The 19,855-nt window shown below is 36.4% G+C and overlaps 1 protein-coding gene across 1 annotated transcript in view; it reads left to right on the top strand.

The window, feature by feature from the left end:
- Positions 1 to 6,092: 6,092 nt before the first annotated feature.
- The window catches only part of LOC121382752 (putative molluscan insulin-related peptide(s) receptor), an 84,804-nt gene continuing 71,041 nt past the window's right edge, over positions 6,093 to 19,855 (top strand). Inside the window, exon 1 of the mRNA XM_041512333.1 lies at positions 6,093 to 6,719. Within this exon, the coding sequence (XP_041368267.1) occupies positions 6,572 to 6,719 (148 nt within the window). The 5' untranslated portion in view covers positions 6,093 to 6,571. The remainder of the gene's footprint in view (positions 6,720 to 19,855) is intronic.

The following is a 19,855-nucleotide window of genomic DNA, read 5'->3' as shown; positions in this document are numbered from 1 at the left end:
GATATCCATGTCATAAACCCATGTGATAATTTAGTTTAATAACCCGGTTAATAGTGGTATGCATATTTGCAAGATCTCTAGGTAATGTGTTGCTGTGGATCGGTCATTTGCTTACAAGCCAACAAGACCTGTGTACCTGAGCATAACGTTTTCAAAGATTTATTTAAAATGCGCAACGTCAAACTAATTAGGAGATAACTATAAGAAGTTTTTAGATTTGCGGGTGTTATTGTCTATTTGATCCCGCAAATGTCTTCTTTTTTTTCTTTCTTTCTTTCTTTTTTTAAAAATACATTTGTATATAAATATCAACCTCGTCTAGTTAATAGGTATTTTATTTCGACAGTCTCTATTAACATCGACTCGATTGATATTTTCCATATTAAAAAAACACTGACGAATATAATTATATAATAATAATATAGTCTTTTGTGGGAGATATCGCGAGCATTATAATTTGCGATATCTCCTGCGATATTTTCCTAGGAGATATCGCTTCTTATAATCTTGATTGGTCAAATTTTAATCACAAGACATTATTTTGTTACGTCACTGTCTATGTTTCAGCGCTAAACTTATCATTAGTGACGTCACGCCACTGGCGTTCTGCTAGTTAACTAGGGGAGAGCGGGGCAGGTTGAGTCAAAAAAGTATTTTTTCCATCAAAATCAAATTGTATCAATTAAAACGCATTGAAATCAATTTCAACTAAAACTTTAATCTTTACTCAGACAAGTGAAACTTAAAACAAGCATCCATTTAGAACTTTTCTTTGCGAAAATGTTAAAAGAAAACATAACCTGAAGTGACCCAACCTGCCCCATCAGGACCCCTGTAGAAAAATAATAATAATACAAATTATTGAAAATGATCTAAAACAGAAACCCTTTCCTGCTTGAACCAGTAATTCAAGACAATTGTCAGATGTGTCTCTTTGCAAAATCACAACCCCTGCAATTAAGAAAATGTCTACGGCAAAAACACCCCACGCCATCGAAAAAACCCCAAAACTACCCTAGTCCAAGGCCAAAAATGCTGTGAAGAATTAAAAGCTCCACGGCATTGCCGATTGCCGTGGGCAATTGCAGGGGTTGAAATCATAGCTACTAAAAATAGAAAAAAACGTGTGGTAACGTTGGAAGTACCACAGTCATGTGGTATGGAGCCCTGATGTATTCTGTGAGTCACGTTCTCAGGCTCGGTGAGAACGTCATTTGCAAAACGTTTAATTTGTGTTCTGCTTTATTTGCAAAAGTCACAAATGAAGTATTTGGTAGTGCCAACATCAGCACAATCCTCATGACACGAGAGGTGACAACGTGCACATTCAATCCAAATTTCTTCAGGTTTGGAGTTGTGGAAGTGATCTAGGCAATAAATGCACACACCAGTGGATTCAACACTGCTAATTGAATCAATTGGAGTTGTATTATGTTTTGTTTGTGGCGGTATATCAAATATGGCTGACAATGTCAGAGTCAAGTGTTGTATAGTTGACGTCGGAGTTACGTCAAGTATAGTGGGCACGATTGGGGTCATGCAAAGTGTGACTGACGTGCTTGGGGTGAAGTCAGGTGTGGTTGACATGGTTGGGGTCAAGTCAGATATGGTTGACGAGGTTGGGGTGAAGTCAAGTGTAGTTGACTTGTTCGGGTTTATGCCCTAATGAGTAGACATGGTTGTCATACTATCAGAGATGGAGATAGTATAAGTCATGTCAGAGATAGCTGGTGAGATCAGAGCTGAATCAGCGCTGGATGTTGAAACGGAAGTTATGTTAAGGTCAGTTGATGTGATCATTTCCATTCTAGTCTCTGAAGACATGTCACAAAGGATTGTTGCAGATGGGTCAACATTCTCGACATAAACCTTGAGGCCGTCGTTGTCAAACACAACTCCAGGAAGAATGGAATCCAAATCATCACCATTATCGACAAGAAACACCTTCAGTTCATAGGGAATAACAGCATTTCCGAGTCCTCTAGCAAAGACACACAGATAGGATGTAAGGTCAGCAGTGTTAGCGAACATGAGCTTGACAGCTTTTCCTCTGTCCGAGGGTATGCCAGAATCATTTCGAGAATGTGAGTCAAAAACATAGCAGGTGTCATCTTTTGCAGCTTTGCAGATCATGACTGCGTATTGCTGGACTATTAATACAGCAGATGGTGCTTGCTCAAATATTTGCTTCATGTTTTTATTTAACGTTTTGTCACTAGGAAAAGTATGGTCTTGGGAAATCACACCAAACGCAGGCTCTGTTTGGTTAACAATGAAAAGTTTGTCATAAAGATGGACCGAATGTGGAATATCCGAAATAAGCAGATACCCACTTTCGCTTGTGGCATTTCTGAAGTGATTTATCTATATATTTGGTCTCCATTCATGAGAATAAGATTACGGTCTGTTTTCTCCCACTGGGATATATCTGTTATTGTCTTGTAAACGGCAGCAGATACTGCCATTGCAGTGCACTGACGACCACGAGATTCAACAAGAAATATTGAATGCCCTTGATGATATGACGCCCTGACAACCCTTGTGTTTTGTATTTGTTGCGTGATATTGTCTGTTGTGTCAAACAAACGTTTCTGCAAGACCTTTCCTTTTTTCTTGGTCACGTTTGGCTTCTTTGCTGCAGCCAATTCGTTTTTCTCAGGTGTGTCTGTTAGGATGCTACATTTCCCAAATCTTATTTGGCTTTTTGGGAGATCTTTCCTTTGAACTGCTTTCGGGTATGGCCTAACCATTTCTGGAAAGCATAAAGAAAATGCAGATCCAGGATCTTTCTGTGGTGCTGGCATATGCTACTCATTAGTCACAGGAATGTTAGAAGTATCTTGCTGAAGATCACATTGTCGAGGCAACATTTCAGTACAAGAAGAGGAGAATTGGCTTGTGTCACTATTGTTTGAATGTGAACTCGTCGATACGTTCTGCACTAAATTACAGTGCTGGGCTGCTTCAGGTCCAGCTATATCGTCATGCTGAGGTTCAGATCGATGGCTGACGAATGACATAAAAATCCGCGTCTAAAAATACGTCAGAATCAAACGGTGAGATTCCAGTGCAGTGAAAACCAGAGACAATGTTGGAAAATGTGAAAGATTTTGGATATGCCTTTGCAACAAGACCTGCCACATCGTAAATGCTCATTCCTTTTCCAGGATTGTTGTTCATCCAGTCACTTGCTGCCCTGTGGTACAAGCTCTTGAAAGGCCCAAACACGTTCGTGAGAAACCAGCTGTGCAACCTGCTTTGTTCCAGATTCTGCAATAACCTTTTGAGGCTTTTGTGATGTCGTCAGTCCAGTCTCACCCAAGTTGATTATGCGACCAGGTATCAGATTGTTCCTTGCATACAAATCTTGAAGCTTAGAGTAGAAGACCTTAACGTTGGTTTTGTTAAAGGCTGTTGCCCTGGCCATGCTTGTTGCTTCTGGAGTTCTAATACTTACTGAATGGTATCGCTTCAAAAAACCAGCCATCCAGTCTTTTCCTGCGAGTTCGTGTTCAGTCCAGCTTGTAGGAAAACTTTTTTCATTTCTCAAAGCCAGTTGGTAAGCCATAGACCGTAAAGTTCTACAGTTAACAGGAAAACCAATGCGTGAAGTCACAAGTAAGTAGTCAACTAGCATCAACTCCTCGGAATCATTAAATATTTGTCTGGAAGAGCATGTTTTGGGATAAACATTTTCCGAAATTTAACTTTCTTTCTTCTTCTTAATAGCACGCCTGGGGGATTCAAATGGGATTTTGAAAACTTCTGCTGCCTTTCTGGTGGATTTGCCAGACTTTATGGAACTTATAGCTTCTTGGATTGCAGATATTGGCACCCCCTTTCGATTAGTTTTTCGTTTGTAATTTCTCACCATCTATTCAACAAAAACAAGTATTTAAGAAAAGAATCCAATGAAACCGAAATAAACTAATAGAATTTCGTGTCACATAATGATAAACTGCCATAATTTATAACGCCATCCCCATATTACCAAATACATATATGCACTTTTTCCCCATTTTTCTGTTCACACGCACGCACGCACGCACGCACGCACACACACACACACACACAGAGAGAGAGAGAGAGAGAGAGAGAGAGAGAGAGAGAGAGAGAGAGAGAGAGAGAGAGAGAGAGAGAGACACACACACACACACACACACAGACAGACACGCACAATATAATATTAAATGGGTTTTATCTTGGAAATATATTTTCTTGAAACGCGGGGCAGGTTGAGTCATTGAGGGGAAGGTGGAGTCATTGACTCGAGATGCCCCGACCCAAGCTGCTCCGACCCAAGCTGCCCCACACATAGTGGTTGTAAATTAAATCAAATATAAAATTGTGCATTACTTCTAATAATGAAACATTTCCAAAGTCTTGTGGCTTTCCCATTCAAGAGGCCTCACAAAAGTTGCTTTCGTATACTTTGTTTTAGGAAAAAAAAAAAAAAAAAAAAAAAATATATTGTACTACCGTAAAGAAATAAGCATGTGAGCCTAGTTTGAATTGATGGCGGAATCCAACTTCAGCATGTATGTAGTGACAGAGACTGATCCGGGTATTAAAAAAAAAAACAGGAACGAAAAGAAAACGGACAAAAACATTTATTAAAGTGGTTAATTTTAAGCTGATCTGACCTGCCCCGTGACACGACCTGCCCCGCGACACGACCTGCCCCGCTCTCCCCTAGTCTACCGCTGCCAAATATAGCGACATTCAACCAATATTACTGACATTGATTACAATTGTTGCAAATGAAACGAATGATAATGGATGATAAAAAGAATACCCCCCTCGTGTCTTGTGATATCATAATTTATCAGCACCCGTTGACAAAAGTATAAAAATCGTGCTAATAAATTATGATATCACAAGACATTCGGGAAGTATCCTCTATTTATGCAGTTTGTGACAGTTGTACATCGTTAAATTCATGTTAAAAATGACAAACAGATTTTATATACGGTAATTACAAAGAGGAGCTTGTGCAGAAGGCGGGTTACGGCAGTCGAACCCTCCCCATTACGGAGAAGAATGTCTTAACCATTCATAAATTTCGCTACCCACAGTTTAGCCCCTCACCCTCTTCCAAAATGTATGCACGAGCGCCTGGACACACCAACCACATGTTGACATCGTCCAGTTGGTGTAATGACGTCATTTTCTGAGGTTTATCGAAGGATAACATTAAGTTTTTCTTCGACATCGTCCAATCAGAATTGAAGAAATCGTATAAAAGCGGAAAGTTTGTAACATATATATATGATTCGTCACGAGTATTTTTTAATATGGAAAATATCAACCGAGTCTATTTTAATCGGTATTTTTCGAGGCTCTGCCGAGACAAATACCGATTAACTAAACGAGGTTGATATTTTACATATTAAAAAAAACGAGTGGCGAATTCTATTTATCCTATAATACTTCTAAAATAACATTCTTATTACTTTTTTTTTTAGTAAATCAGTAATAAAGTCGCCGACATCGATAATATGACGTCATCACGATTAGCACAGATTAGTTTGACGTCACGCATTTTAAACAAATCTTTGAAAACGTTACGCTCAGGTGCACGGGTTTTGCTGGCTTGTAAGCAAATGACCCATCCACAGCAACAAATTACCTAGAGACCTTGCAGATTTGCATACTATATTGACAGAGCCTCGACAAATCAATTAACGTAGACTCGGTTGATATTTTCCATATTAAAAAATACTCGTAATGAATCCTCTATATATGTGTGAGTAACAAATTTTTACTGAAAACGCTTACCGTGAGAAAAAAATATTTTTAAAATTGGTTAATAATTATTGCCGGTTCCCGTTGGTTATAGAGCAGCCATCAACAAAACAGCATGTTTTACTCGCTTGATTTGACTAAATATATAATTTAATATTCCTTCTTCTTTTTTCTGTTGTAGCGAATATTTTTATTAATATATTTCCCAAATATTGCCACGTAAACAGATAAACAATGGCGATTCTTTAATAAGAATGACTTTCGTTGTCTAGATAGTTCTACCAGGAACTGACCAATCAGAGCGAGAGGTTGTTTACGTCTGTTTTTCCGCTATGGTGAAATGAGCTCATGTATTTGACCCGTTTTATTGCCTTATCTTTCTGATAAAGTGACTTCTGGAGGAATTTTTACCCCCGATTCTTTGGCAACATTGCGGTTACCTATAGAAATTGTTCTTCCAACTCTTTCATCAAGTGGATTTAATATTATAATGATTTTGTGCTTGTCAATACTCGAGAAATCAAGTTCAAGGCTATGCGTTGGAAATTTGGTTCTCGATCGTAACTAAAGACTGCAAACGTTTTTGTCTGATTAGATTTTATTGTTTATTCTTAAGATTCTTGCACATGTTACTGATGGGTTCATTCGCATTATGGGTTGGTGGATCGCCGTGATATGCATTCACCAACGTGTTTAGGAATATTGTTTGATGGGGGAACCTCCATTGTCAATGTCGTCTAATGATGGCTATGGTGGAGACGGGCGAATCCACGTTTTTTGAAAAAATTCTATTGTCTCTGTGATAAGCTGATCGCAAAAGACAGTTATGCTTGGTGTAAAGGATACCTGGAGGTGTATATTGGCAATGTGGATACTTGCATTCGGATTGCAACCCGACGGAATCTCGCGAAGTAATTTTGTTTACTCCGCTGTACCGGAAGCACGGGCATCGAACGTAACGAAAACAGACGGTGGTGAGTGTCATTTAATATTCACACCTACTGGGTAATTAGATTGTGAACAATGTATTAGATTGTGAACAATGTGCTGTTGTTCTTTGACTTTCAATTTCTGTAATTAACCATTAAACATACTAGTTACAGATCGTTAAACAGGAGGTTAGTTGTGATGGAGACACCATCTGTGCAGCATGAACCATGGACATTGTGATGTTCATAACACATGAATCTTGGTGTACAGTGCTGTCCAGTGTATCGGCGCACCTAAGCTTTCAAGGACTATTGTCTGTGTGAACATTGTAAAATATTTAATAAAATGCGTCTCTCACCAATGAAGAAGTGCATAATCTGAAATTCACTACAAACTGTTTTATGTCTGTAGTAAATAAACATTTTAAAATGGTGCATAAATATAGGCACCCCCTTGTATCCAAAACGATTTGCATGTCCGGTGATTCGGCGCAGTAGATGTAGATTGTTGACCCCGCTATTTATAAACCGCCCATGACCTCACTTTTAGCCCATAAACGCTACACTATTGTCCCAGAATTATTTTAGTACTTTTTTCTTTTATCTTGTTAAAAATATTACTATGAAAATGAACGATCACATTAGCCCGAGTACTCTGACTGTAAGAGAGCTAGACGGACATTTGGACATAAACACGCTCTCATTACAGTCAGAGACCAACATATGTCTTTTTTTGGCAATTCCTGACTACCAGACGGTAGGCAACGAGTCCCGCTCTAATACCACAACAATCCTATGTTTGACGTCAAATACCTTTACATCAATCATTTTCGAGTTAAGTGATACAAAAAAATCCACATATTAATCACTAATACACTTACTACAGAAAGAAACCCGACAGCACCCACATTCAGCTACGCTTCGTGACACTCCGTCGCAACAATTGCAAAGCTCGGCGATCTATTTCAAGGCGTAGACCACGTGATCGTGCACTGGGCGATTCCGCCTTGTGCAGCAGTTACAGGGGCCGTCTCATATCAAGCGGTTATTATTTTCATAAACAAATCGTCAGTCAAAAAAGAACTTGTAAATCAGCGACAAATATCATTGTTGTACTGTTAACTGCCAATGCGTATCGATGGGTAATCTCATTAATTGTGGCTACATTCTACGCTGAAAAAAGTTCTAAACCTTTTTTTAAAACTCCCACACACCCTCTCGTTCTGAGTACAGTTTGTGGCCCTGATCAGAAATCGTGGTAGCGTACTTGAACATCAAACTGATATAAGCAGGTTAATTCCCGACATCGGACCTGGCAGTCATTTGTGGCCATACATGCATACGGCGAAACTCATCGCCATCGGTCCCTAGGCGTCAGCTTGTCTACTATGACGGAACTCCTGTCTACAACTGATCATTGAGTATTGTGTTACAGAATCGGTCTTTGTTCAGTTGTTGAAAACATTTGGGCTGTGTTCTACGTAGGTTAATTCATTGTCAATAATTATTAACTACCATACATATATGTGATTTACATTTGCTTGGATAAAACGATCGTTCATATGAAATTAGTTATTAAGCAAACAGAATACTTACAACCAACCCAAAACAAAATTTGAACTATTTTTATTACTTAATTTACTAGTATCCTACCGCCTTTTTCTTCTTTATTTTTCTTTTTGCTTTTTAATGAGATATTACACCACAGTTTCACATTTGAGTCATTTCCGCATATTTCTTAGGGAGTGGGTTTCAGCTCAGTCGTTTGAGTGTTCGCGTTGCAGGATCGAACAACCTCGATGGATCCATTCAACCAATTGGTTTTTTTGTCGTTCCAACTAATGCACCAGAACTGGTCAGTGGCCTGTGGGAAAGTACATATAAAAGATCCATTGCTAATGTAGCGGGTTTCTTCTCCAATACTCATATCAGAGTTACCAAATGTTTGACATCCAATAGCTAGTGATTAATTAATCAATGTGCTCTAGTGGTGTCGTTGAACAAAACAAATTTCAATATTTTTTTTAGTTTGATCTGAATAGCAAAACAACTATAAGATAAGTTTAAAGATCGAATGAGCTATGCACCGATTCAATTTTGATTTTGCAGTAACAAGCATTGCCATCCTTCCCCTTAACGCCTCGGAATACATCTTATGATACCCCATCCCCTCAAGAGCGTTACGTAATTGTTGAAAAAAAAAAAACCCCCACACACACACACTCTACTACTGTACTAATGACTAATTCATAAAACATAAAATAATCAAATTAAATTACTACTTACTTTATCTTTCATAAGAGGAGGCAGTACGTAGCACATACTTTTGCCGTATCCTGTCGATAACACCCAAATGTATCCTTCAAATTCAAAATGGAATCAATAATGTGTAATTGTTTTGGTTTAATGACGTAATGAAATCCAAATTCATCCAAAACGGCATTAGCCAACTCTTCCATGTTGTAACTTCGCTTGATATGAGACGGCCCCTGTAACTGCTGCACAAGGCGGAATTGCCCAGTGCGCGATCACGTGGTCTACGTCTCGATATAGATCGCCGAGCTTTGCAATTGTTGCGACGGAGTGTCACGAAGCGTAGCTGAATGTGGGTGCTGTCGGGTTTCTTTCTGTAGTAAATGTATTGGTGATTAATATGGGGATTTTTTTGTATCACTTAACTCGAAAATGATTGATGTAAAGGTATTTGACGTCAAACATAGGATTGTTGTGGTATTAGAGCGGGACTCGTTGCCTACCGTTTGGTAGTCAGGAATTGCCAAAAAAAGACATAGGTTGGTCTCTGACTGTAATGAGAGCGTGTTTATGTCCAAATGTCCGTCTAGCTCTCTTACAGTCAGAGTACTCGGGCTACGATCACATATGACCCATCTCATGATCAGTTTCGGAATCGTTTTCTTGAGTGGCACAGTACTGCAGATGCATACATGTTCATTGTCATGCATGGCTAAGATGCCTACATGAATTTTATTTTTCTCCGGTAGATTGTGCACACACGTGGATCTTATTTCGCTTTTATTTTTTTATAACAATGTGACAATTGTGAACTGGAATGACTGTCAATTAAGGTGTAAAATTTTCGTTTTGTTTGTATTTGCCTGTGTTTTCTTTTTCGGTTTAAATAAAAAAATAACCGAACAAAGATAATTCCATTTATACTGTTTACTATAATTTTTTAAATGCGGGAAAGGTGGTTTTAGACTGGTTTTAACATTCTTAATATCAATAAGGATGACCTACTTCGCGTTTATAAACACGAAAACAGGTGAATGATTTATTTTGAAATTATTATATAATTATTGATAATTCTAAAAAAAAAAAAAAAATGGCACCCGTAACAATAAATATGTTGATACTTGATTAACCACTGAAAAGGGAATTGAACTTTAGTTCGTTAAAAACTCCGACAACATGACAACTTCCTAAGCATACTCCAGCAAAATACCAAGTGCGCCGATACACCAGACATGGTTGTAGGGAACCTTTTATTTTCAAAATCTGGATTAGCAATATTTCTAGACAATTGAAAAATAATTACTGTTTAATGTTTTAAAATTGCGTAGTAATCTCAGAAACTTGTGTAGTGAATCGCGGCTGATACTGAACAAAATTTTCCGATAGTGATACAGGCACAGTGGAGCTAATAATTCTGCATAAAATATATTATTGATTGTAACTCTTAAAGCCGCACACCCTAGTTCCATCCAGCGAAAATAAATTATAATTTGGTTAATCTACAAACCTGTAACACACTTAGATCAAGTTTTTATCAAATGGAGTAAAAAAGCAGGTTTTATATCGATAAATACCATGGGAATCCCCATGTCCCAATTGCTTGAAATAATTTTGAAAGTTAGTATTCTGATGTCACCGGTAGATGTCGCTCGAAGCATAACAATGCCTACGTCACGACAAATTTCACAGACTCGGGGTGCGTTCGTTTCACCTCTCCTGGACATGTTTCAACTGTTCTGTCCTGGTTGTATCCCCTCTCCAGACTTAGCAAAATTATTTTGGTTTTAAGGGTTTGTAACGTTTTTTATTGAGACACTTACTTGTCTGAACTTTATTTTTACTGAAAATGTTCACGAACTGTGAAGAAAAATCGGATGTTGATTGCGCGAACCGTGCACGAGAAAACAAACCGAACCAAAATGATAACGGTCACGTGATATACCAACGTCTGTGACATTGAAATGGAAATATCCCCGCTAAAAATAGATTGGACCTCGCTTGCTTAACGGTTTTTTCTCGACAGAACGTCTTGTGAAAAAAAGCAAAAAATGCATTTCGTGGTTTTACAAACATCAGGATTACCAAAAAGCACTTCAGGTGAATGGAAATGTGTATTCTAAATAATAAAAATGGAAATGTGTATTCTAAATAATAAAATGTAAGTAAAGTGCAATTTTATTTGTGAAAAATGGGGTTTAATAGCGAAAAACAACGCTGTAATGGTTAACAAATAGCCGTAACTAGGGTGTGTCCCTTTAAGGCAGAGATGAATTTTACTTGTAGAATGTAGGAAATTGCATTTCAGGACATCTGGTTTTAAGAATTTTACAGGGGATCATACCCCTGAACCCCCTAGAAACTTTGCTTTGCGCCCTCAATATCATCAGGCCCCTCCCCCAATGTCTACTTGCTTCTGCCATGCCTGTGACAGAATTGTAGTCATAACGGCCCCAGTACAAAATGGCCCCAGTACAAAATGGCCCTAGTACAAAACGGCCCTAACAATAATTGGTCAAAACGGCCCTAAAAAAGTAAAAATGGCCAAAGTATAAGTCAAAACGGCCCTTAAAGGAAGGGGCAATTAAGGCATTTGGCCTGGTATGCATATTCAACAATATATAATGCACATTATTGCTTAATATCAACAAGTATAATCGTATAGTTATAGTGACGGCTATTATATATAACGGGCGCAGCCATTTTGTACCATCTCAGTGAGTACTCCCTCTGGCGAGCTGGTGGTTACGTAATACTTAACGCATAACATCGGGAATGAGCCTTAGAACTAGAGAAACACAATCTACCTGGTTTTTGTGGGATGATAAATAGTCAAACATTGCAATGTTCTGTAATAATACACATCCCAGTAAGCCAGCAATAAGTATATCCAGCACTACATATATTATTTTTCAATACAAAATAAAATACCATTGTCAAAATGGCTACACAACAAGTCGAAATAATTAACAATGTTTTGTCCATGCATTAACGTACATACTGAAATGATACACGGAGTGTTTTCTTAGTTAATTGGTCTATGCTGTCAGTTGCTTCTACCTGTGATTCCTGATTGGCAGGTGTGTATTTGATTGGTAACCAGATGAGCCAATTAATTGACACTGTCTAGACACAAAAATACATACCGGCGTTGTGGAATATTACCTGTCGCCCCTAAAATGGTAATGGACATGGTTTATTACTGTAAATAGTTCTGTAAAACTATCGATTAAGTAGACTTTTCCATCTAAAACCACAAAACTGACCAATTACATAGTCCCAAAGAAAAGAAAATTATCACTTGGGTATCTTGGGTTGTCGTTTTTGCTCCAACGTAACATATCAATAGGCCTAATAGTGTACATTTTTCATTTGAATTATTTAACAGAGAAAAATACTATAACCCCATTTTGTTTTGTTAATGCAACTTGAAATATATTTAGTTAAATAGTTTATTATATTATTACATCATTTATGCTGTTTTACAAGTCAGGTCGAAAATTACTGCTTATGTTTACACTGTACATACAAGAGATGGTCAGGAGCTGACGTCACTTCGCCCCAAGCTATCCCACCGGACGTCACAAAAACGAAACAAAATGGCTGTCCCCAGTTAGCAGGAATAATCATGTTTTTTTTATTAACTCTAAAATTACACGTTTTTTTATTTGCTAAAGTGTCAATATGTGTTGGTGGTCTGGGTATGCATTTTTCCAACACATAAGGCTCTTGTTTGAGTTGACCCTACCTTTAAGAAAAGTCAAAATGGCCACAGTGTAAAAGCCAAAGGCTCAAGAAGGACAACATCAGTTCATTTGTGCAAGATATATGGTATTGCCAGTGGCCTGACCCGGGTTAATTAATTATGTTATGGGGTAAATTTTGATAACAGGTACCATTGTTTTAAAATCAAATAAGTTGGAGGTTTATTTCGTTTTATTTGTGATAGTTTGTAGATACTCATAATTCTTTTTACTTAAATTATTTCTTTATTCATAAAACAGATCCTGTCTCTGCAGGGCTTCTAGAATTTTTATAAAATCCACTTGCCATGGGATCAGTGATTTTAAAAATGTACTAGCCACAATTAAAAATTCACTAGCCCTACTTTACAGTAAGTTAATACAATTTTACTAAATAATAGTATTAGTAATAATCAAATATGTCACCTAAAGAGGGAAATAGAGCTTAAAAAAAACACACACACACACACACACACACACACCAGGGCTTCTAGAATTTTATAAAAATCCACTATCCATGGAATCAGTGATTTTAAACGTACTAGCCATGATTAAAAATTCACTTGCCCTTCTTTAAATAAATACAATTTTACTAAGTAGTGAAAATCCAGGGGTTCAAAAATTTTCAAAAAAATTACTTGCCACAGGGCAAATGCCAATCAGATATTCACTTGCCCCATATATTTTTCCACCTGCCCATACTTACGGTAACCAATTATGTTACTCCTATTTAATTTAATACAGTGCTTAAAGTTAAATTCTCTGGTTACCATATTATAACATCATCCACAAATGTGAAATACAAGCTCAAATGCACTTTTAAAAAAGTTGTGTGTGTTCGCTATGAACAGATATTGTCAAACGTATACGCTTGATTCGTCGCCTGTGCCGCCATAGCTTGGCAAAGCACAAACGACAGCCTGTTGTCAGTTTCAGTTAACACATGCGTTTGCCAATTTCAAATTGTAGGGTTCGTCTCAAAATTTTTTAAAGAGAAATCTTGTGCTGTACGAAGAACGTTCGGTTGAGGATACGATACTAGAGTCTTTCGTTAAAACTGGTTTGATCTTGACAACATATTGACAGTCGTACCTTCCTATTTCAGAATTGATATTTTATAAAGTGTTAGTAGAACTTTCAAAGTTTAGTTTGTATACTAGTAACACATTAATCATGTATATATGTTTAACGACATCAAAGATAAAGCATATTGATTTAATAATCATCCGACCCCATACAACTGTAAATAAAATGTGTTGAGTGCGTCGTTAAATAAAACATATCCTATCCTTCCTTCCATCTGCTGTTGGATGTCTAACATTTGGTAATTTTGACATATAATCTTAGAGAGTAATCGAGTGCATGTGCAGGGGGTGGGTATTGAAGGTCTAAACCCTTACTTGCCCAAGCTTTAAAAAAATGTATTTTTGGGAGGAGCATGGCCCTCATATAAACTTCGCTCAACAGTCTATAACCCCAACCCCGCTGAAATCCCTGCATACGCGCCTTGGAAACCCGCTACATTTTTGTTTAGCAAGGGATCATTTATATGTACCATCCCACAGACAGGATATCACATACCATGGTATTTTTGTATACCCGCCGATCGGGATCGATCCTAGACTGACCACGTATTTCCAAAAAACACCTTTTTATGTCTTAACCTTTAGACTACTGGATTAATTTTTAACAAAAACCTCGTTGAGTGGGTACAAGTTTATAATTTTTACTCACATATATTCACTTAAATGTTTCATAAATACATGAAATAAAGTTCATATATGAATCGGTAAGTATTATTTTCGTGTCTTTTTTTGTAATCTTTATTATTTTAGATCGGCTAATGGTGATTAAAATTAGGCAAAAAATCGAAAAAGTTGCGTTTACTTACGGGCATTTGTGGCCAGCTGTCCAGTATTTATGTCCATTATTCCCGATAACAGTGGTTTTTTGACCAGAATTTTTTTTTTAACCTGAACTACGATTCATATTGCAATATTTGGTAATTTTCGTTGTTGGTAAAACGATCAAATTTATTATCAAATTAGCTGTTACAATCAGCTATCGATCCCTGAAAATTACCGCGACGTGCCGCCATTGTTGTCAAGCGAAAATACTAGCCGAAAACCACTTTTTGAACTCAAAATTTCAAGGTATTTTCAATTGAAAAAATCAAAACAAAAACCACCATTTTGAAAAAGATTCTTTTTTCTTTAATTATATTTCCGTTTCCGGTGAGTATCGTGTGCAAAACGGAGGGAAATATGAATTGGGGAATGCACTGTATACAGTGTACAGTATATCGACTGACGTGACGTCGGGCGAGATATCTCGCCTGCAGTAGTCAGAAGGTTAAGTAATGAATAAAAATAACATATAGTCTTAAAAAATGTTACGTAAATCGAACACAGTACCCTCTTCCTCTACCCCTAGAGCGTTACGTTATTAGTAACACCCCCTTACATGTAGCGCGTATGCCAACAGCTGGCCACTGTCAAAATTTCAAGGCAAATCTCCCACTCACTGACCCCTGGAAAGGCGTTGTACCATACCTCTATAGATATAAATATGTTTTGGAGATCTATATGAGACGACCCCTCAATCAAGACAGTTAACTTTGTTCAAAAATTGCAAAATCTCACGTGATCTCTTGTTGGGGAATTCTATACTTGTGATAAGCCAATGAAAACCGAGATCGGTACGAGCCCGTCAAAAGTGTCCCACTTTCAAAATACTGGCTTTGTTTTTGACCTTGATAAGCCAGCGTAGTGAAACCAATGCGGAGTGTGGCATCATATATGCACCAAACATAATTGGATTTTCTGTTCTATATGCTTAAATAATAAAAATATTCCAGGGAATGTAGTTTTAATAATGTTACTTTGTAATAATATTGAAAGTAATTGGTTTGATTGCACAAATAAAGAATTTTGCCAATAGGTTACATTTACTCAGGAAGTACTAAATGTATATGTCTGTCCAGTAGTATCCACTGTCTTCTCTATTTGTTGATTTAAACTTTATTTTTTAAATAGTGTTTATTTGTTGATTTAAACTTTGTTATTTGTTTGGTAGTGCCCACTTGTTCATCTCAATATAATTATTGTGTTGAGAACCCTTTCCACTTGTGAGCCATTCTTTTATGGCTGGCATTGGTTGAAAAATGTTTATGGATTTTGGCCAATATGTCATTATTGTGAGTATATTATTTAACATTCTCTGCCCCAAAACACTTCTCTGGGATGTTTTTACCCTGTTCATAGCTAAGAAAAGTCTCTCACAAACAGCCATGGCTGGGCTCAAAGTAAACATGAGCTCTGTTAATGTTTTTAAATAGTGCATGATTGGTAAACAACAGAAGGGAAGGGGGTGTACATCGATTGCAGCTTTGTATTTTTAATTTATTGAGCATAATTTATTTGTTAAAAACTATTAATAAAGCAGAACAAATTAATATATTCATGTAAGCTTAGAGGGCAATGCATCATCATGATTATGGCGTAGAGCTAATGAAATTAACTTCACCTTACTCGTTCATTTTACATGGACGTAGATTTACATTTGCAAAGTACTGAAAAACATTAAGCATGTTCTGCTACAAGGTTTATGATATCTAAATTAAAAAATATCTTGCAACGTTTATAAGAATACAGTTCATAATATTTATGCTTTGTTCAAGTGACCTCGGAAATTATAAACGTGCTTTACGCCCCTGTTCATTTGCAAAGAGTAGATTCCAGAGTCCACCGCGTTAACATCTAATATAATTTGAATATGACAACTGTTGCATGGATTAAACATTTTGATTGCATTCACAAGGCATGTATATTTTATTTTTATTTAAAATACACCTGCAAAGTCACAGTATTGTCTCAACGCTCCATTATTTTTCAGTAATGGAGAGATGAAACCCTACTTAATTAACCCACCAAAATCATTGGTGTTAATTTCCATACTAACATATATATTCACATAAAATTACTACTCAGTGGTGTATTTTAAGTAGGTGAATATCCACGTAACTCACCATTCCTGAAAAATAATTGGACTCGTCTCCATTATTTTTCAGCAATGGAGAGTTACTCGGACATTCCCCTATACATAAGCTGTAAAGTGTATGGGACGCTATTTCCAAGTTTGAAGATCATCGAACCGATTACTTGTACAAATTCAGCCGAACATTCAGTGGCAGAAATTACCGATCTTAGTCGATAGTAAAAGGGGAATAACTCTAAAGTTGTTATTGAACTTTTCAACACATAGTTTTCCATTTTGGTGTTAACGCATTGGCAAGAGTTCTGATCATTCCAGCATTTAGGGTTAGGGTTAGTTCTCCTTAGAGCTATATAAATGCTCAAACGATTGTAACTTTTCAAAGGTTTTACCGAGATTTGTAACACAATTAAAAAACAACAACTCAGTTTTTGGTGTTAATTAGTCACTTGTCAACGGGCATATGCAGTTAACATAATTACTTGCCCGACATGAAAATTCCACTTGGCACAGGCATCGAGCGATGGGATTTTTTAACCCCTGTAATCAGATATGTCACCTAAAGAGGGAGATTGAGCTTAAAATCCTAGATCGGAGTGGAAAGAGGGGGCAGGATATTCATATTTACAAAATATGTAACTGTAGCATTTGACATGGGGTTTTCCCACTAGCCGTCGGGCTAGTTATAGTAATTATTTACTAGCCCAACACTGAATATCACTAGCCATGGGAGTGGGGCTACCATAATCTAGAAGCCCTACACACACACAGTTTAACATGCCTCTAAAGAAACAATACAATAATTGTTAAAAAGTAACAAATAATTGGGAGTTGGGGGCGAACTGACTAAAAGTTTGGAGCGAAATGACAAATATTTGGGGGTGAACAGGCAAACAGTTGGGGGCAAACTGGTACATGGGGCGAACAGGTCAAACTGGGGGCAGACTGCCTTGGGGATGAAACATCATGGATTCTTTGATTACTAGTATTTATTTCAAATGTGGGGGGGTGAGGATTTTGACTTAAGTCGTTCGCTGTTACAGGCAAAATGTCTTTATAATGAGCTGTTGTGTGTGTATGTTTTTATTATTATTATTTATGTGGTAAATTAGTGTAATTAGATGTTATTGTAATACAGTTTCTGTTAAAAATGTGTAACAAAGTGTTAACCAATGATACCATTGCTTTTATACATATATTTTTGGACTGCCTGTGATATATTGCTTATATCGGTTAACATTAGTTAGTGATTTCCATAGAAATTAGGCAAGGCATGGTAGACCAAACACTTTTGAACATTTTCACCATTTTCGAGGCACTTGTTTTTCATTAAAAATACCAAAAAAATTAATTAAATTAAACATTAATGTAATTTATGTGGTTGCTTTAATAAATGAATGGCAAAAGATACAAATTTTGAGCTGACTACTTCAATTTAACTTGCAAAGGGTAAAACGGGTATGTTGCCATACCCAAAAACTATTGCAGATTTTGTTTGTTTAAGTTAACCTTTTAACAAAATTAATTACTCTTATCATTACTGTATAATTTTCTTAACCCTAACCCTAAACTTAACCTATTTTCTTTCAGGAGATGGTCCCCCATACCCTCTGTTGACTGTGGTTGCATTCATTTCTATGTAGCGCCATACCCAAGAATTTCTTTCAGGCAGAAACACTGTTAAGCATAATGTTTCTCGTGTTTTTTCTGTGGACAAGTAAATTTTTTTATAATAATACAGTATATATAATAATTTTTAGCAATCAGTGTTGTCATTAAAATTAAAAATAGCAGGTGAAAATTAAATTATAGGTTGGCAATTAATCACAATGCGGAAAAAGACCCAATGGTGAATAATTAGTGTTTTAAGTAATTTTTATGTTGAGTGACAAGGGCACTGGTTAGGATCCTCCCCAGAACATTTTAATACCATGTTATGTGCTCAAAGATGCATTTTCATCATGTTACAAAAGTCATGAATAAATTTCCATTACTGTTTTGTTCGAATGCCTGATTTTTCACTCCCAAGCATGTTTGCCCTGGCAGTCAATTCGCCACATACGAGTTCGCCCTCAAAACATATGCTAGTCAGGGCTAGCTCTGGGTCAGCAGAAAATTTCACCAACTTATCTGTTAAAACTTCAAATAATGGTAAAGAATTAAAAAAATATATAACATGTTGTTATTCATGTCTTTGATAATGAGATCTAAACCAGATATGTTAAGTGGTGCATAATTTCAAGTAGCAAAACTAGAGACATACATTTTTTAAATGTACATAAAAATATTTTTACCCTGAATCGTAAGGCATACTAGTAAACAATTGTCTTTACTGTTATGTCTTTACCATTAATTTATTAATAGCAAAGAAAATTAATAATGGTAAATACTTTTATAAATGTATATAGATATCTATAAAATTATTATTACAGGCATTTGTAAGGTGTAATGCTAGACTGGATGATTGTGAAAAAGTGACACATCTCTCTTTTCCAATATTAATTATAACAGTAAAGACACACAACATGGTATTTGTGTCATTTGCAATATACTTCAGTAATGCAATAATGCAAATGGCTTTTAAAAACAAATTTACTGAATGAAAAACATATAAATGATGGGTTTCTCATGCTTCCAGGATACTTTATCAAATTATGGTAAAGACGGACAATAAGTGTGACATTGAAAACAGTTTTTTAAGAATTGAAAATAACTTGCCTATAAAGATACCCAGCTGGTGTTCATGTACTTAACATGTTGATCTAAGCTTGACTAGATGTGACAGTGTCATCTGGTGGATAACTTTCAAACTACATTGTAATCTTTATTTTTGGTCCTTTTTGTAGATAATATAAGTTATTATAACAGTGACAACAATAAAATGAAAAATAAAAGGTGCAACTTAACATTGTATGCTGTATAGTTTTATTTCACTATTTTAAATTGAAATTTAGGAAACTTATGTATTTCTGAGTGGTTTACTTACATTTCGCAGTTTAAAGGCAAACAGTATTATAGGGAATTTTTCAATTCCATAACGATAGCATGTGTTTTTGTACACAATAGCGGAGTGGACATTTTTGATATATAATTTTTACCCCAAGCTTTTTTAATGCATCTATATGGCCAAATATATCGACTTTTGTCAAATTGTTCATTAATTTGTAATTTTGTTTTAGTCTTATTCAACTTACC

Source organism: Gigantopelta aegis, chromosome 2 (assembly GCF_016097555.1).
Source record: "Gigantopelta aegis isolate Gae_Host chromosome 2, Gae_host_genome, whole genome shotgun sequence".
NCBI classification, from domain to species: Eukaryota; Metazoa; Mollusca; class Gastropoda; order Neomphalida; family Peltospiridae; genus Gigantopelta; species Gigantopelta aegis.
The sequence above is the reverse complement of the archived record's forward strand: the minus strand, read 5'-3'. Positions and strand labels throughout refer to the sequence as shown.